Source organism: Molothrus ater, chromosome 13, assembly GCF_012460135.2.
Source record: "Molothrus ater isolate BHLD 08-10-18 breed brown headed cowbird chromosome 13, BPBGC_Mater_1.1, whole genome shotgun sequence".
NCBI lineage: Eukaryota > Metazoa > Chordata > Aves > Passeriformes > Icteridae > Molothrus > Molothrus ater.
The window spans coordinates 10,137,691-10,158,326 of record NC_050490.2 but is presented as its reverse complement, the minus strand read 5'-3'; the positions used below and the strand labels follow the sequence as shown (position 1 = coordinate 10,158,326).

General features: G+C 39.4%; 1 protein-coding gene across 1 annotated transcript in view; it reads right to left on the bottom strand.

Moving 5' to 3' along the window:
• Positions 1-3,472: 3,472 nt before the first annotated feature.
• GALK2 (galactokinase 2) overlaps positions 3,473-20,636 on the bottom strand; it is a 47,119-nt gene continuing 29,955 nt past the window's right edge. Inside the window, exons 8-10 of the mRNA XM_036389340.2 lie at positions 18,499-18,709; positions 11,087-11,288; positions 3,473-3,952 (exon numbers count right to left, since the gene is read on the bottom strand). Coding sequence (XP_036245233.1) covers positions 3,745-3,952; positions 11,087-11,288; positions 18,499-18,709 — 621 coding nt within the window. The 3' untranslated portion in view covers positions 3,473-3,744. The remainder of the gene's footprint in view (positions 3,953-11,086; positions 11,289-18,498; positions 18,710-20,636) is intronic.

Sequence of the window (20,636 nt, the reverse complement as noted above, 5' to 3'; positions counted from 1 at the left end):
AGGAATTTCAAAAGGATTATACTGACTGAGTACTCAGCAGTTGCTAAAATAAAAGTTGGCATTCAGATCATATTAACTAGAAACCAATATTCCCAAAAATGTTATGTAAGTAATTATTATATATTAGGTTGCCATATGTCTCTGTGTGTGCTGTGTCCAAGACAGCAAACGTCAAATGCATGGTCCTGATCCCCTCCTGTCGAGTGAATGGTAAAATTGCTCTCGTGCTATTTCAGAGGATGAGCATGTTCGTGTGTAAGAGACACAGTCAGCAAGTGCAGTGATGAAGACATACATGTCAGTGGGATTACCCTAATACAGGGTATTAATATGGCACCAGGCAATGATGCTGCACCCAGATGTCTAACAGTGTCTCCATTCCAGATCCTTTTTGGAAATGTTTAGAGCCCATTTACTGCACACTAAGATTAAACTCCTGATTGAGTGAATTACAGTCAGGCCTTAAGATAAAATTACACTCCACGGATAATCATAGCTTGTGCTAACCTTTATTGGGTGCAGGGGGTAACATAGTGACAAAGGATGAGGAAACGCCTGAGGCACTGAAGGACTGAGGCAGAGAAGGCATTAATAGTAAGAGCAGTTGTTCTCAGGGTACCAAACCCCCTGAGCTGGAGGAGAGGGACAGGGATCAGAATGAGGCACCTGTAATCCAAGGGGAGATTTCACTGCCACTTGACTTCAACACTCACAAGTTTCTGGGGCTGGATGGATCCAAGGGAACTGAGAGACCTGGTGGAAGGGTTCACTGAGCCATTCCATCATTGGATCAGCAGTTTCACCAGAGGAGGTTTAGATTGGATATTTGGAAAAAGTTCTTCATGGCAAGGATTGTGAAGCACTGAAACAGCCTGCCCAGGGCTGGAGGGATTTAAAAGCTGTGTTGATGTGGCACTTGGGGACATGGTTTGTGGTGCACTGGTCAGTGCTGGCTCAATGGTTGGACTTGATGGTCTCGGAGGTCTTCTCCAACCTAAACAATTCTATGATCTGATTTACCAATCAGCGTTACTTTAGCTATAGAAGAGATTTTTAAAAGGTAGTCAGGAAAAGCCACTAAAAATACAGACCTGGAAAGCCTTGCTTAGGCAATATGCTCATGAGCTGCTGCGCTAGACTTAGACATTTTCATCAAAATCTTCTTGCTTTATTGTTTGAGATACTTGTAATACCTTTGCCCCTTGTCATTGTCATGCTCTGATCACTGGGGAGTTTTACCATTATGTAGAAACATATCTTTAAAGGTTTAAAAAGCAAGCAAAACAAAACCCCAAATACATTTTTTGTTTGTTTAAAAAGAAACATTTGCTTCCTGTATATAGTCAGTAAATAAAAATGCCTGACTGCCCTTTTTATATGAATTGAATTCTGTAGGTTTTTCCATGGAAATTAGGTCTAAATTTTACTGGGAAAGAGATTCATCAGAAGTTTAGAACTTTTGGTTTTATTCTTTTATACTGTCTTCCTTTTATATCTGTTTCCTTTTCTTTGTTTATGAAAATATAATTTATAAGATTCATTGTCAGAAAAATTTTGAAATGTACTGCAGCCTGTGTGTTGTGGGGAAGATCCTATGACTTTGTGTGTCATGCTCAATTTAAAAAAGAAGATGAAAAAACCCCCATAATATATTTTTATTTTGCTCATATGCTGATTACTGTTTCAATTAATCCAGCTGAACTGAAGTTTTATGCAAATATCTTAATGAAAGGACTGGTATTTACTGTATTCTACTCCATTTTTATGACAGGATAATAAATAGGAACTCACTGGAGTAAGCTCAGGATTGTATTTTGTTAGGAAGTTAGTAACAAAGCAATATCAATATTTTCTTTAAAACATCAGTGGTTATCTTACACACATTGTTGAAGATACTTATCTGATTTTTTTACTTTTGGGGGCCCTATAACTACAGGTTTATTTGAATGCACAGTATATCTACTACATTACAAATTGGTTATAAGGTAAAAAAATTTCCAAGATGGCAATAGGGAATATTTAAGATTAGCCCATTTTATTATTCTGCCAATTGTTCAGAACTGTTTCCCCTCTCCCTTGCTTTCCTCTTTTCACATGCATCCTTGTAACTGTCCTGCCTCCAAATCGTCTTTTCATCTCCCCACCTTGTCTCCAGAGCCCATCCTTTTCCTCTTGAGTGTTTGATTTACTTGACCCAAGCATTCTCTTCCACTCTTCCTGGTTTTCAGAAATAAGAGATCTTCTCTACTGATACTACTGCTATGACATTCCCCTCTGAGGTTCCTGAAAAGATCTGGTAGTTTGCATTGGCTGTCGTTCATCTGCTGTGCTCAAATTTGGCAGAGTCTCCTCACAGAATGAGGAGCTTCTGAGAATTTGGGTTTGGCCTGAATTAGCATGGATAATGTACAGAAAATTTGAGAGATCTCTAATTTGATGCAGACTTCTGGACATTAACTTGTGCTTAGCATCACAAAAACGTGCCCAGGGCCAACTCTTGCTGTGTCTTTTATGGCTGCAAAGGCTGTGACACAACCAAATCTCCTCTTTGGTTTTCTTTGGAGAGAGCAGAGAAGTGGAAGTTTGTGCAAGAGAGAGGCCACAGGAGCCTGACTTTCCCCTTGGGAGCAGGGTTAGGACATCTTTGGGGGATCCTGATGTACAGTGCCCTTTCTGCAATCACAACTATTTCTCCTGCTGAGGAGGCAGGTTATGAACTGTGGGTCTGTACTGCCAGAGCAGTTATAGGAGATGGCAGGAGCAGACAGTGGTAGCAAGGTCAGAATTTGTCAGTAATGTCAATGACATTTTCCCTTGGTCCTACCTAGAACTTAATTTTGCTTAGTACAACTCAGTAAATTCTCTCATTAATTATTCCTTCTACATTTTAATTGTTCTTTTACATGGTCAGCAGATCATATTTAGTCCTTTATAATAGTTTTGCATAAAATGAAAATATTCTATGATGTAGATGCACAGCTGGGACTCAAGCATGAGAGTTTGGTGTTTGGATCACTCAAAATCCATTTGCTTCATTATTTGCTCATTCACTTAAGTTGTCACATCATACAACTCATGAATAGCATTCATTTTTGTTGAAACTTTCCTACCTTCACAAAGACACTAAGAAACATCCCTAGGAGAAAAGTCCTACTCAACATAATGTATTCCTAATGCTTTACTTGGCCTGCAGGTGCTCCTCCAATATTATCATTAATTACAACAGTAATTATCCTACTTGTGGAGAAAACTTCAACTGTTTAGCAAGGCCCTTCCAATTTTTTGAATGCTTCAGTTTAATCTTCCTTATTTACAGAACACTCCAAAAAAAAACCAGTGCCCAGGACCTGAAGAGGAAAAGCATTGAACAGCCCTGCAAACACTGCAAGGTACCCTCCCTCCACTGAGGCAGCTCATTGCACACCTCATCTCTCTTTTAATACAGTAATGGGAAAAGAAGAGAGAGACACTGTAACAAATCATCATCTTTATTTCAGTTTCAGTTTTCCCTGTCATTAGGTTTTAGTAAATCAATATTTATACTGAAAGATATATTTAATATGGGGGAAAAAAAGACTTTTATAATCAAAGAGTTTTCTTTTAATTGCTTCTTCAGAAATACATTTTGATAATAGCAACTGCTCATTACAATACAAACCAGAAAAAAGCATTCATGTACTGTGGCATGGGAAGTACTGCCAGTTCTACATGCTCTACATAGTTTCTTTAAAATTTTTACGTTCTTTAGGCCTCAACAAAAACCAAAGCTCCTCTTCCAGGTTTGGTAGCAAACAGACTGTTATTCTCCACTGCTAACCTTTGGCCATCCGTTTGGTAATAAGCTTTTTTTACATTTTTTAGGAAAGTGTTCAGCTTGTCAGTAGGCACCATTGACACAGTGCAGCCACCCCATCCAGCTCCAGTCAGACGTGACCCAATGGCCCCAAACTGCCTAAAAGAAAATAACAGGGGAAAAAAATCATGTAAAATAAACCAAAAAGAGGTACTTTGTCATATATAAAATTTTTATAGAAAACTCAGATGTGTTTTGAGTATTCCCATGTCATCAGACTTTTCGATGTTCACTTTCTTGTAAGTAACACTACAGCAATTTGCAGTTACTCTTTTGGACCAAAGAAAAGTACTGATGCCTTAAACTGCAATATAGTAATTTCTGTCAGCTCCAAAAGTCCCCTTGTTTTCTAAAGCTTCAGCATCAGCTGTTTTTAGGATCACAGCACAGCTGAGATGAAGAAAGCAGGAGAAGAAAGGAATTGTGTTAGCAACATTCATAAGACATCAGAAGTGAAAACAGAAATACATGACAAAAATAACAAAAGAGGGTTCATAAACTAATTGCACAGGATGTAGGCATGCAAGCCATTTTCTAATGTGGCAAAGACAAATAGCTCTATTCTTCCAGGACAGATCTAAACCATGCTGAAGATTCACAGGCTTCTGCATGACTGCTGAGCATGCCAGTCAAGAAAAGGAGAGTTCAGAGACTCTCAAAAAGTCATAGAGTCACTGCACTCTGTATAAATAAACTCACATAAACTTGTGTTTATGCTGAATGGACATAGTTGGGTATCTCTCTTTAGAGGAACCTCAAGAACTTAAGACTGACAGCAGTAGAGGTAAAATATGAATGTAGCCCCAAAAGAAAAAAATGCTCTTAATGAGGAGTGTGAACAGAAAGAACAATGACAAATAAATGACATGCAAAATATAAACCATTCCCAGCCTCAAGACACTGGCCTGCTAGAAATGTCCTAGAGCAAATCCCATGCCGTTACACTGCAAGACTCAGATGCCATCTCATTAGAATTTAGCACTGTTTTCAGTAGTTTGCTTACCTGTGTTCCTGATCTTTACTTGAAAAATGTAGGAAAAGACCATATAATGAGTTACTTTGGGGCTTTTCTAACTTAATGAGAAAAGAACCAGTCAGATTTAGAAAACTCATCTGAAATCTTATTCTTGTGGGAGATATAATCTGACTTAAAAACAAATACTTTTGATGTGTTTCCAATAGCCATGCATAGAGAGATTCACCAGCCCTAGAATATGTTAGAGGGACAGACAATATCATGTGAATAGCATTGGAAAATGACAGCTCATTTGGAGTGTAATTCTTCCTGTGTGCATTTTATGTTAAATGAAACTGGTGTAGTGCTGGGTTAGTAGAGGTTTAGGTCATATTTCAAGCAAGTACTTGCATATGTGTTTGATTCTAAACACACATCTCTTCTTGAACAGAAACACTTTCTTCAGTGTGTCTGTGTGGTGCCACCCTTCATATTGACTCGATTTTATGTTCATTCTGCATTTCCTGTTGGTGTTTTATTTTACTTATTGTTATTCCTGTAAGCCACTCATTCTCTGATGCAATTTTGGTAGTTTCTAGTCCATGGAGTAACCTCCTAAAATGAGCAGGATCCAATCCAGTATCAGTTGTAATCAATAAGGATACTCCCATTGACTTTATAAGGCCCAATCCACTTTTCAGAGTCTGTTAAATCAATTGTCTGTACTCATTTCATCTGTTACCTCAGACAGAACTTCGTATTTCAGATGGTGTCTGGCTTTTATTTTGGTAGGCAACCAAAATCCCTTCAGAATTGTTCTGAACCTTTTATTGATTTCATAATTCTCTGTGGTCATGCTCATGCCTCATTTTTACTGAGTCATTTTCAAATACTTAGTAGAAATAAAGCATAAAGTAGACAGAAAATATGCCTGTTGCAGAGCTGAAGTCACTGTGTTTCAAAATACTGTGGCTTAACAGTGTCAAATGTGGTGATAGCAGCCACCTGGGGCTGCTGAGGAACCTGATGGGCAGTGCTGCACCATCTGAAAACCAGGTACCTGGTACCACATGGATCCAGGAGGGAGCACCTAATTCTATATCTGCAGGAGATGTGGTTCCTGGGAGGTTTCTAGATCAAACACAAGGAAGTTCTCTTTGGAACAGGTCTGAAACTGCCTCATTAAAGTTTTAATCAGTTCAGTACTAAGCTGGACCCCTCTTGTAAAGTGGGATTCCTGGCCAGACACTCCTCTTGTGCACTGGGATCTTTTTGAAGAGGAGTCTGAGCAGACAATCCTGTGGATGGGGAGCTGCCCCACGCAGTGGGAACTGTGGGTTTCATGTGTGGGAAAGGCCCCGTGTGTGGCTGGGCTGTGCTGCAGTGCAGGGCCAGGGAAGGCAGCGAGCAGGATCGTGAGGCTGGACTCCAGGCCTGGGGCACTCAGCCCCCAGTCCCAGGTTCTGGCCTTTGCTTCTGGAAATGTTTGTGTATCTTGTTCCAGTCTTCACTGGACATAAAGCGAATTAGCTTATGGGGGTGTAAATGAGTAAAAATATGAATAGTGCAGCAAAGGAAAGAAGAATAAAAGAATAAAAGGAGGGAGTAAATAGGAAATCCCATAGTTTGGTATATGGAAACAGCAGGCAAAACATGGTAGTAGTCCATTTTAAAAATAACTGTGCTTTTAAGAGGTAAAAAAACCCCAGAGCAATATTGTTAATTTGAAATACTTAAAATTATGAAGTAGCTTTTCAGAAGGCATGGAGTTAACACGGTAAGATTTAAATATATAAATGGAGAGGATTGTACTTATTCTGCTTTGTAATTTAGTTTGCATTTGGATAGCATCTTTAACTGTTTCTGGATTTGTTGAAATTTCAAATTATGCCATGACTACAGGCTCTGCTGCTTTAAGAAAATCATCAGTGGAAATGGTAAGAGTCTTGATAAAATGCAGAATTGTGTTGGCTATCATAATGTACCTGGATGTAATGTACAATCTGTATCTTTTACAAGCGGTCAGAGAGGATTCATCTGTCTGTCAGGTAAGAGGCATGGCTGGGAACACAAAAATTATCAGGATTTATAGCACCAAAAGATGGAGAGTAAGAAAATGAAAGTAAGTTATGTGCAACACTAAGGACTGAGAGATTTTCAAGAGTACCTAACTTACTCAGGAGCTCACATCAGATTTTTTGTCCCTTAACTATTTAGTAATCTGCTGTGTTACCTGCTTTAGAAGACCAACAGGTAAACCAGCTACTAAGAGCATGAGGAGGGTTAGAGAAAGCACAAGTCTTCAATCTTTGCAAAATGAAAAAAACAACTGACCAACTCATGGTTACAGTTTTCAGCACTACAAACCACAGCAAGTATGGATCCCTTTCTTTCTTGGCAGAGGTTATACAGTAAAACATAAAGATCTAGGCAAAAGAGAAAACATCTGGATATGCAGATTATTCTTCACAGTTTAAACCTTGTAAGGAGAGAGCAGCAGTAGACTCAGGCAATTCTGTGGAATGTATTTTTGGAAAAGCTTTTGAAAGTTACAGGGTGGCTGTATATCATCGTGAGTAAAGAATATAATTTATGTAGTTCCTGACCATTTCTATAATCACATCAGCCAAGTCTTCCTGGAGTGACTAGTGATTTTATGTTCTTTAGATTTTTTAATGTACAACTTAAGAAAAGTTAAGACTTTTTTTCCAAAAATTAGATGGTGGCTTAGGCTGCATTCATCCAGAAGAGCTATACACTTTTAGAAATCTAATTACTGAATTAGAAAAAGATTTAATACTAAAATTCTAGAGAGGAAAGATGCATTTCTTAGGAAATATTCTTGATGGGACAAGACTGCAAAGAATAATGAACAAACAATTTACTTTTTTCTGTGCAAAGAATACAATACAAAAAACCTGGATGAAATAATTTTAATATATAAATTTGAAGTCATTCAACGTGAATGACACTCCACTGTGGTACTTAGCTCTGCCATCATATACTGTGGGCTCTTCTGATGGTAAATCAGAAATCTGATGTAACATGGCCACATCACTTTTTTCCTTTACTATTTATATTTTGCTCCCTGGAACTGAAATGCTCTGATGAATTTTAATTTAATTTAGAAAAAATCCTAACTGCTGCTTTCCTTTTGGTGCTGTGGCTGTCCCCCTGCCTGAGCTGGCTGGAGCTGTGTCACCATGGAAGCACAGAGCTCAGCACAAATGGGGGACACAATTTCCATTCCTTTGCTGAGCTTCCTGCTGCCAGAGGCTGTCACTGCCATGCTCGCTGCTCTACTGGGACATGGCACAGGTAATTCTGTGTTTGCTGGAACATGGCACAGGTAACTGTGTTTTCTGGGACATGGCACAGGTAACTCTGTGTATAATGGAACATGGCACAGGTAACTCTGTGTTTGCTGGGACATGATACAGGTAACTCTGTGTATAATGGAACATGGCACAGGTAACTCTGTGTTTGCTGGAACATGGCACAGGTAACTCTGTGTATAATGGAACATGGCACAGGTAACTCTGTGTTTGCTGGGACATGGCACAGGTAATTCTGTGTATAATGGAACATGGCACAGGTAACTCTGTGTTTGCTGGGACACGGTACAGGTAACTCTGTGTATAATGGAACATGGCACAGGTAATTCTGTGTTTGCTGGGACATGGCACAGGTAACTCTGTGTTTGCTGGGACATGGCACAGGTAATTCTGTGTATAATGGAACATGGCACAGGTAACTCCATGCTGCAGAGCACATCTGGCCAGGCTGTACCTGCTTGTTGTCCCCTGCCCAGGGCAGGACAGTTTCCTCCCAGCTTTTCTGAGAACAGGCCCTGTCAGAATGGGTTCCTCAGGTGTGCCAAGTGCATTCATTGGATGGCACTGACTGAGGCACCAGCTCTAGCCAGTTACTGTATCAAAAGCAATGCAGATGTTAATTTAAGGCTCCTGCCCTGCCAGTGGTGCCTCAGAACAGGCAATGCCAATGCCTTGCACAGGATCAAGACTTTGTTGCCCAAGATCTTTGATAATTCAGTAGAGCTCAGTCTCTGCTTCCAGCTGGCGCTGGAGATGGTTCTCCCCTCTCACATTCAGATCAGCACATTCAGTTCCCTTTGAGCAGCTAGGATAACTCTGGTGGAACTGTCCTGCTGAGTGACTGTCACAGCTTATTGTATGATGTGATCACTATGTGATACAATAAACTGAACACAGCCTGGGAGTTACACCCTGGACTGGGTCCCAAGAGAAGAAAACTTGTTCTGCTCAGTTGCTATCAGTCTGTCCAGTGGCTATCAGGTTGCTTTGTGTTTTAGCACAAAAGAGCACATGTATCCCACATGCAAAATAATCTGTCAATGTCTGGAAGTCTTCTGTTCAGTTTTTAGATTTGTACCTTTCTGCCTCAGAAAGACATTTTGACTTTTGCACACATTCCATCTTGTCTGCAAAACAAATCAGACCCACCTAAATAATCCAGTTTCATACTCTATTGATTTACAAACCTGATAAATGGGTACTGCAATTTAAAAAATCCATGAGTGCAGAAGAAAAAAACATATGGTAAATTGCATGCTTGTAAAATTAATATTTTCATTCTAAGCCAGACTAATTTCTAAAGGTGGTAAGGTATCAATTATTTAATTTTTTAAACTTCAAATTGAAACTTTATTTTCTTCAAGACTGAAAAGATGTAGAGAGAGGGTGGGATATCTGCTTCTAAAAGACGGTGAAACAACATTTCTTGACCCAGGCCTGCAAACATTTCCCTTCTGGCAGGGCCATAATGCTCTGGCTTAGGGCTGTTTCCCAAACTAAGCACACCCTTCTCCAAGGAGAAGAAGGAACAATTAGGGGCACAAGTTAGGAGGGTGGCATCACCAGGGAGCCATTATGGGACTGTGGGGAGCAGGTGGGACAGGGTGGCTGGAGCAGAGGCAGGGACAGCCCAGCTGGGCAACTGTTTATTTCCCCCAGCCACTGTTAAAATGATCACCAACCACTAAATTCCTTCTATAGGCACTGGATTTAGATGAAAGGTAGTCTGTCCTGTGATTAAGTATACCAGAAAAAGAGAAATAAGGAAGGACTGAAATGTGTCCATTGTTCGATGCTGACCCTGCTGGAGGGATGAAATGCTGTGTAAGATGTGAGTACTAAGTGCTTGTTTTTACTTTGTGGATTAACACACGATTGTACCAGATCTCATTGTCCCCTGTAGCTGAGCCATGGAAACAACAGCCTGATACCACAACAACCTGTGTGGGGGAGAAGAGAAGGGACAAAATGGCACTCGGAGAATGTGCTTTGGAATTGAGATTGTTTCCTCACGACCAAACTGAGTTAGGAAGGGATCACAGCTGAAAGATTAATGCTGAGGCAGGGATGGGGACTTAATTATATGTGGAAAGCTCAGACAGCACAGAGAGAAGCAGAATGTCAACCCCTGTAACAGCACACTTATTTCTTAAACAGTGAAATGCTGTCCAACCTATCTGATACCCTGGACAACTTATTTTTTAATTGAAAAAATGCAAATGGCATTTCACTACATTTCATCATAATTCCAAGACAACCTAAGATTGTAGAACAGCTCATTTATGCCCTGGAACTCCTGTGGCAGCAGTAGTGAAATGGTTAAGAAACATGAGAAAGGTAGATTTAGATTAGCTATTGGAAAGAAATTCTTTCATATGAGAGTTGTGAGGCACTGGAATAGGTTGCCCAGAGAAACTGTGCTTGCCCCATCCCTGGAAGTGTTCAAGGCCAGTTTGGATGGGGCTCTGAGCAGCCTGGTCTGGTGCAAAGTGTCCCTGCCCATGGCAGGGGAGTTGGAACATGATGATCTTTAAGGACCCTTCCAACCCAAATCATTCTATGGTGCTATAATTCTAAGAAACAGAGAAAAAGTAGCAGTTCAGATAGAACAAGTAAGATGATGTTTTAAGAAAACTACTTATGACTTCTTTTGCAACTTAAAAAAGAGTAGCCAACAGTCTAACGTAACACTTGTGACGATGAGTCAGTCCAAAAGCAAAATCTGTAATAAAGCCATAAACCGTGGCTTTCATCTGAAAGTATTACACAGATGTCAGCAGGGAAACAATTGACCATGTAATGTCCCTGCAGGAGATTAATTTTGTAAGAAGAGACAAGAATACTTTCATTTTAAGATTGCAATAGCCAAGGATGTGATGTTTTCTCCTCAATTCGAACCGTATTCTCCACAGGCGATTACTCTTCCTTGTGGTCAGAACTTACAGGCAGATGTCGACCAGGCGGTCCAGTTCAGGACAGCTGCACTCATACATCTCCCTGCAGCTGATATGGCTCTGCTTCATTAATTCTCCCAGCAGCTGGAGTGCATTGGCAGGTGCTTCACTGCAAATCTTCTGGAATTCCAGCACTCTGGCAGCCTCACTGTACACGTGCTTTGCACGCTGGTATAACTTAAAGGTGGAAACTACACAAAAAGAAAACTGCATTATTATTTGCTACAAAAGCAACATACAAAAACATAACAGAATTGTGGGTTTTTAGCAATTTATCCTTTATATGAGAACTCTCTAGGCTGAAAGTCTTTTGCAAAAGTTCTCCTACATCTTCTTTAAAAGCCCTAATAAAACATAATGTTTAGAGGTTATCAAAATGCAATGTACACATATTTTTTCATTTTGACAGCTTCATGCACATGCTCTGGTTATTTCCTGTGCCACTGAACAGGCTCAGTCTCTCCTCTTACTTTGCAGAGGCAAGGCAGAAGCTTAAGGGTTGGCAGTGACAGCATTAGGGCATTAATCTAAAGCTTTCAGGTTTTCAAATAGCAGCAGAACAGAGGCAGAATAGCAGCAGAACACCTGGAGGGTCCCCAGTGCCCTGCAGGCAGCTGTCAGCCAGCACTTGCTGGCCCAGGGCCTTGTGTGTGGCTGCTCCAGGCCAAATCTGCAGCAACCGTGGAACTGTGCAGATGGACCTTTACTTGGAAAAAAACAACCACCAAACCACAAAAAACACCACCCAATTTTTTATCTTTTTTTTTTCTTTTCTCAACAATGCAGGCTCACTGTGACTGTAGTTAATACTGGATTAAAGGTACCATGAAGAAAACAGGTGCTTTCACTTTGGTTTTCAGGGTTCGTTTTTGGTACAGGTTACTTGCCAAAGTGTTAGTGCTGCCTGTGTGGATGTGAAGAGATGCCAAGCCCAGACAGGTTAGTACTGACTTACTAATATCAAAGACTAGTGCAAGGATTTTGGCTAAATTTTTTCTATTGTGCCATGAAAAAGCAGTTCTGCTGGGAAGGGTCAGGGGGGTGTCCAAACCTGTGTGGCCATCAGCGTAGAGACCTCCACCAAGCCTGAATAATGGGGCACAAAAAGGAAGGAGATCGCTGTGGTTAAAGACAGCACAAGCCACCCATATTTACAGGAAGGTTTGGTTTGCAACTAATATTTCAGAATTGATCTGCTGTTCCCAAGCTCGTGCTGTAGTCCATTGTTTTCCTCTCCCAATATAGTTCTGTTTGCTTTAATACCATGGCTACTATTTAGGAAGTATTGTTCACCAGAAGCATGCATGACATAATTTAATTTATGACTAAATTGGTTTGTGTGAGCTGTTTGGGTGGTAAATATTAATGGACTTTAACCTCTATATGGAGCACCTACTGCACTGTTTCCTTATTTTAGCATAGTAAAGCCTTGCTAGAGCACTTCAGAACATCCTTCATCTTCTTTTTTTTCTACATGTAAATTTAGAGAGAAGTTTCTCTCTCAATTCAACTCCTAGTCTCTCTTGCTTTCTAAAATGGCTGATAAAACCCTCAAATAGAGGTAAAAGGAGAAGCAAGACCAGCCCTGTATTTAAAATAGAACTTGCTGTCTGACCCAGTCCCACAGAGTTCCTACTTGGCTGTTATGTGGAGACTGCCAAGTTCTGGAACCACTTCTGACACTTTCAGTAATCTAGATTTGCAAATACATGTAGAAATCTTCCTTGAAAGACTGGAAATAAAATTAGGTCCAGTATGAAGTCTCTCATGTTGAACACTCCAGGCAGCAATCCTTACAATCTAAAACTTCATCAGCACCTCTATAATGCCTTTTTTTTTTCTCCAGAGTATTTCACAACTGTAAATGCTGAAAATAGTGCTGAGTTAGAACTAGTCTAAAATGAGACAGAAACATTTAACATAGCAATGTTCTGCTACTGCTGATATTGCTTCTGCTCCTATTTATTTTGTAATTCAATACAGTCTGCTACTGAGAAACCCTGTGCTGTTTGTCTTGTGAACAGGCCTTCTGAAAGCATTTCAAACTAGGACAGAAATGAGAAAATTGAGTGCCCCCCAGAACCATGGACTTGAGAGTATCACACAGGAAGAGCATATTTTAGTTTCTGACTTCGTTGCTGCTGGAGTTAGTTGCTCTGTGTTTTGCAAAGTGGTGCCTCTATTTTGAAAGCTGAAGAAAGGCAGCTTGGCCTATTTTTAAGGATGGTTTCTCTTTAAATATTCTTTTCTTATGAGGCATTGTTTTAGAGCAAGGAGATTTCTAAATGTGCATTCGTTTAGGGAATATCTAAAGTTGCGTGAGAGATTGCCATAGCTCACACTCTCTTGTAAATCACCATAGAACAGTAGTAACCCAAAGAATGAACTGAAAACATGTCTGGTTTCAATTGTCAGGCCACAGACTTGCCAAAGGCTGTGATTGATTCGGAGACCACCCTTTGGCAGAGCAGTGCTCTACTGGCCAGATTACCTTAAAACCTCTGGGGTTGTGTTGTGCTCGTCATGATGGGAATTGGCAGCCACAATGGGCTCTTGATTCTGGCTGTGAGCCAGGGGACCTGAGCTGTGTGCTGGGCAGTGCTGGCTCTGGGAGAGCCTCTCAGTGGAGGGGGGAATTTGCTACCTTGACACAGCTTCCTCTGGCTCCTTCCAGGTAGAAGAGAGTGGTTGTGTGTTATTTGCAGACTCCTTTGCAGACGTTTACCAAATGGGTACCAGTTAAAGGCTGGGATCCTGGCATTAGTTGTTGGTCTGTTATAGGCAGCATTTTATTTCCAAAAAATTATGTTCGTGTTTAAAAATTTTTGCTATAGCTTGCTATTCTTCTCAGGCAGTTTTCTTTTCACGCAGAATTATCTTCAGGATAGCAAACAGCTCGGTACTCCCTAAGCCTTATTCTAAAATAATATGATTCACGCATTTTCAGCTTTCAACACCAAATGCCTCTGATAATACAGAAACCTTCTTCTATGTCTTCTGTTTGGATGGGTAGTCCAAACAAACCCTCTTTACCTAACTGAAGATAGAGTACAGATGATATTTCTAAAAGTCACATCTATATTGGAATCTGCTACATTACAGCTTGTATATGAGCTCCATTGTTTCCTAAGCCATACTCACTCATTTCCTAAGCCAGTCACAGTTAAAAGAAACAAAACCAGAGGGTCCACACCTGATTAGTTTATATCTGAGCCAAGGCTGGAGTGCTCTGAAAGAGGAAAAACAGAAGCCCTCAAAGAAACCCTTGCAGGATTGCACAGAACTGGGTTATATGGTCTCACCTTCTGTGGTGCTCAAAGGAGAGCATAAAAAGTAGGGTTAGGGAACAAACGCCAGATTCTTAAAAGCATGTGGATCCTTAAGGCTACTGTAATGGAATTAAGTAATTAATTAGACCAAAAATGTAAATATACTTTCCTAATCCACTCAACTATAATAAAGGCCTAGTTTCTTCTTCCACTTCAACTTCCGAGTTCTCTGAGCTTTGCTCCTGCAGAGGATTTCTGTCAGGTCACCCATGAACAAGTAAATTGAGTTCACTTTCAAACCACCAAATGCCCTTGAAAGAATGGTGCCATTTTCCAGGGCACTAATAGATAGCACTGCAGCAAGAGCCTTCCAAGTTGCTGTGACCCAGCAGACGAATGTTAATGAAAGCTTGTCCAAAATCCATATAAAATCCCTTAACAGACAAAAATCTGGGCTATTAGACCCAAGTAATTGTGTGTTAACTAAATATAACAGAAATGTTTACTGTGGATTTTCAACTGTATGGTCATATTTTTAATTTTAGCTTTACAAAAATTGTGCAAACCTGTCCAGTCCATTTAAAGGATTTTTTTTTCTGTATAAGTAAATGTTGTGGCTTCTCAGCAACTCCTATTATTTGTTACAACTTCAACTTCAGCAGATTCCTTTCTTTAGACGCTTCCTGTACAATTCTATCTGACCTTTAGCTAAAGACCAACCTCTCCAGGCAATATATTTTTTTCTAGTTGCTTTGGCAGCTTCTAAAGATACATTTCACTGGAGATTAATGAGCTACACATGGCTGATGGGACTGTCAGAAATTTACAACCGGAAAAACTCACGGACACGCAGTTGTGTAGGGGACAGTTTCTAGCACCATTACTCACGTGGAATTGTACCCTTCTCTGTTAGGCATCCTGCTGATTGAACATGATGAGGGTGAAGGTTTCTGGCTCATAATGTATATAAGAAAATGCTGCCAGATGGCTTTAATTTGAGCCAGATTGTGAACCCCCTACTTGAAGTGGGGAACAGTTACTCTACTGGGACTGCTCAAGTAACTGTTTGCAATCCAGCTTTCTGAAAATAAACCAGGGGACGAGTCATCACTGGATTCGGTGACACATTTAGCAGACACCTGTTTTGAGATTATGATAACTACTGGTTTAAAGTGATTTTTCCTCCAGAGGAATGATGGCTTTACAGGCTTTTGCAATTAATCTGGACTATTCAGTGCCTGTGCCTAACCTGTGGCACACCCCAAAAGCCTCCATCTTTTAGGTATGGCATCTGCCTGGAGCAGCCACATCTCAGTTTCTGTGGTATGTCCCAAAATTTCTCCATGACATGGATCAGGGTAAGGCTGAACTAGGCACCTGGACCCTTAAACTGGAAAGTGCTCTGAAGTCTGCCAGTTTGGAGGTGTCATGCAGGACATCTGATGCACAGAGAGAGCTTTTTGTGCCTCTGAGCTGCCTGACAGAACACTCGAGACCCCCTCACCTACACCCATCAGTGCAGGGAGTGTGGAAACTGTTCCTGCACTCAGGTCACCATCAACACCCATGAATGGCTGTTCAGGTACCAGTGGAATTTGCAGCACAGATTTAGAATTCTCTTTCCAGGGGACAAATAGGAGTTAAACAGCCAAATCCACACAGAAAATGGATGCCTACTCCTCCCATGGTGTTTTCATTCTCTGGTTTAAATGTCAGAATTAGATTAATTTTTTTTATATGAAGAGGAAAAATGGGTTTTAAAAATACCTCATTTAAGAAGAAAAAACATTTCATGGTTAAAGGAATACAGTGTTTTACAGGAGAATAACCTTTTGTGGCGAAGCTTATAAATACTAAATGTCCCACAATCACCACACATTATGTGTTCTGTGAAGCAGTCAAGTCCAAGCCAAAATTATGGCACAGTGCACCTTAGAAAGTAATAAATATTATTTTTCTAGAGATGTTCAGAAGCCACAAGTGCAATCCATGTGTAAACATTTGCAAGGGAGCTTTAAACTCAGGATTTTGAGTTGACCAAGGAACAACTGCAAGAAGTTTAGAGAGGATTTACACACCATCTGTACTTCTCCAAACATGGGGAACGAATGGGCTGTACAGTGGGGAACTGCAGAAATCCTTGAATACTTGCTGTAAAAGGGATGCAGAGTTGCTGTAGCCTTCCAGACCTGGCCTGGGACTTGACCAAAGCCTGTCCATAGAATGTTCCTTTGAGATGTGGAGTTTTAATCTGGTCACCCTTTCATACTGATAAAACTTTATGTAAGTATACAGTACTGTCACTGGAGGAGTAGAGGAGGGGAAGCTGGACTTAAGGCTAAATTAGTATGTACAGAGCACTTTTAGATCCCTAAACATGAGACATAATGCCAATACATTATTTGTATTGTATTTGTAACGATCCCTGGGCATGAAAAGATCTCCTAAATGTTATGGTTTGTTCTTTGTGTTGAGCAAAGAAATTCAATGACACTCTGAAATCCTCTGAAGAGGTTACTTATTTAACAGTATGTTTTCTATCTCACACGAAGAAGCCAAGCATTGTCATTAAAATAGAGTGGGAAGGTGGAGGTGAAGTAAGAAAAATGTTTTCTTCAAACAGCCTCTGATATTCCAAGGCCAACATAATGCGTAATCTGTATAGTGTGTAAAAAACCCAGCAGATTTAGATTCATTCTAGGTCTGTCTTGTTTCTTCTGCATGTTTTACAGAAATCTGTTATTTAATTTTATATTGTACATGCAAAAAGGCTTTCAGCATAATCCTTTTTAATTGGTCTTATCAAATGAAATCACGGTCATGCAAGTTTAAGAGATTCTTTTCAGCAAACATCTGCAAATGGTATTCAGAGCTACAGTATAAAATTTCCTTTGACTTTTTTCTATGGCTTTTATGTCTAAATTTTTCATCTAGACTTTTTTTTTTTTGAAATCAAGATAACCTGTATAAGCAACTCAATTTTGCAGAACTGTAGAATTTTGTTTTATAACCAGATATAAGGAGTATAAACATCTCTAAGTTAATAGTCTTGCTTCATGAAGGGGAGAGTGCATGGACTGTGTAAGATTTACAACTTGCAGCTTCCCAGGAAAATGCTGCAGAGTGCAGGTACATGGTTCATATATTCCTCATGTACAGACAGTACAAAGTTATCAAAACTCTTTCTATGGAGATAAAGAGCTGGCTTAAGATATCTTATTCCATCCTGGTATCTTCTGGCAGTGTAATTAGACAATAAGATAATCTCATACTGTCTGATACCACTGGGGTGCAAAACAAGTTGAAGATTCAGGACCTGGTCCTTGGTTAATATATAAAATTTACAGTCACTCCAGATGAACAGATTATTTAAGTGTCAGTACAGATAGGTATGTTACAGATCTGTATACATCCAATGTACACATTCCTGAAAGTAGTCTTGGAAAGGACTGATAAGGATGTAATTTGGCTCCAAGAGAATACAGGTATTAATGCTACAGAATGGAAACAAGGAAGAAGGATTCTGTGTAGTTCTTACAGGAAGATTCTGATCTCAACTGGAAACTTGTTATGAATGCAAACAAATTATTTCATAAATTCTCTATTATTTGGTATTATTAGCAACCCTACTATATGAATCCAGGATTCATTTCATGTGTGACAATGCTCATGACTGCCTGGTATAATCCTAAACAATAATACATGGGAAACACTTTAGATAGCAAATTGTTCATCTCCACCAACATCTTCCTAGAAGAAAAAGAAGTAGTAATAGTAACAGAAACTTTCTCAGGAAAGACTGAGACTTGCTGCCCAGGGACTGTTTTAGGAAGTGATTATGTATTTATCAGTTAAGAACAGAAGCACAAGCCCATCTGTGCTGGTCTTGAACACCAGTTAAGCGTTTTCATCATTTTAGAAACAGTTCAATCAAAATCAAAGTTTACTCAATTATAAGTTAAAAGTTAGAATGAAAATAGCAATTGATGATGGTATCAATTCTTTCACTTCCCAACTAAGATTCCAGCCAAGTGTTCTGGCAAGACTTCCACTTGAACTACTTATTAATGCATAAAACTTTTATATAATACAAACATTGTACAGTAAACCCCACCATTTCATATATGCTCACCATCTTGCATGTTTTGACTAAGGATCTGAGAGTGGAGCTCCTCCAGGCTAATTCCCAGGCATTTACAAATTTCCTCTGCGCTGTAAGGCTCAGGATGTAATACCTCCTCGACAATGGTCAGCATTTCCTCTAGGCTAACTCCTAGCTTGGTTTGCACATCATGGAGTCTCAACATTTTTCTCCACTCCAAGCCTTTTGACTTTGAGAGAAGCTAAAATATAAAATAAAAAAAAAAAGAAAACAGAAAATATTGTGCTTTCCTGTTTAAAACTTTTAGTTGTCCGTAAGTATCTTTAAGGCCCATTTTCTCTTTTCACTTCTTAATTGAGAACCATCAGAATCTACTTTCTATCAGTAAAGAGCAGACAATACTTATATTTATTATTAAAGGTCTGTGAATGACAGGTATTCTTCCCTCAGATACTGTCAGTAAAAGCCCTACTGGCATTATTTGTGTGACATCAGATCAGTGATTTATCCTCTTCCATGGACTTTGTTACTTCAAGCACTTACCAACCTTTTACAATCCCATCTGGACAACTGTTTATACAAATGCTATGATGCTGTAACACTAGAAGTCCTTAAAAAGTTTATTTCCATACTATTAGTATTTGCTCTAACATTTCAGTTTGACATTTCCAATACACCCCTGGAATTTTCTGATGAACATTTGAGGTTGTTATTACAACCTTTTCTCATAATAGCCTTAAAAATATGAAAGTGGTCATAAGATTTGTGGGGAGAATAACCATAACCTTTCTCAATCTCTGGAGTTTTAAGTAAAATTTAAGTACTTTCTTTAACATCAAATTTAAGGAACTTCTGAGCCTTTAAAGGAGTGGTACAGTGTTGGTCTGAATCTGTTCCATTCCTACATGGTTGCTCTGATATTTATTAGTTATAGATGGATCTGCTTTCCCCACTCCTGGCAAGGATACCATGCTTTGTGTATCTTTGTGATGTTTTGGCAGTTGACAGTCGTTACTACAACACACCAGAATCCTGAAAGACAGAATGTCCAACAGGCTTTTCTCTGGAAGGCTGAAATATGTGTTGATGCTCCCATGTGTCTAATGAAAATAGTAAAGCAGCTTTCCTCATAAGGTGAAATATTTAGATGTTATGAATTACAGAAGAATAGTCAGTGGTCATTGACCTAGCACCTGTAATTTCAACAGATTACAAAGTAAAAGAAAGATTAGCAGGTACACAGCAATGTCATTTTACTGGGTTCACAGGCACATGGTGTATGTCCAGTGCTGCACCATTTAAATTGAGTTTAAAACTTCCAAATCAAGCTGTATGTCTGGAAAGAGTTTAAAACAGTATAGAAAGACCAGGGAATTAAATCCTTTTTCTAAACAAATCAGCATTCAAATCTTTTATGAACAAGGCCAAGATTTCACCCAATGTGTTTTATTCTTTTCCATAAGCACCGGTTCAGAATGAGATTGGTTTGAAATAATTTCTCTTGATACATATCTGAAAAGTATTTGCTTTGTTTTGTGCAAAGTTACAGCATGAAATTTAAGCAGATCTGCTGCCCAGCTATCTGGTGTAGATTCTTGCTCTCCCCCAATGGCGCTTTTTTTGCAGGGGCTCTTCCAGATTGGCTTTATTGCAGTATCTAAAAATTAACTACTTTTGGTGCCATCTAGTGACTTGCTGAGATTTATGTGAGTCTCAGCAGAGCAAAACAAACAAAATCCTCATCATATAACTTTGTTGCCATTTAAAACACAATTTTACATGTTCAGTGGTAGAGAAAGAAGCAGAATTGTTTAGTGCCTAATGCAGAAATCAGCGCGAGACAATTTTTTCTGTAAAAGACTGGTTAAGTCACTTCTGGCCTCCTTTTTAAAGGCTCTGAATACCTAGAACTCTACAGCCTTTATGTAATTTGTATTTTCGCTTACTTACTGCTAAGTTAGAATAAAAATCACTGCTTCATTTTAGTTAAATATGTCGTATGCTGGTGCATACACATCTTCTTCAAGGTGCTAAATGAATGGAAATTATTTTCCTCATGCTTTAATCCCAATATTCAGCATCCCCTGGACTTTATTATGAGAAGTTAAACAGAATTTACAAACAATAATATTCTATAAGGCAGCAAAATTTTTTCTACTTTCTTTTTT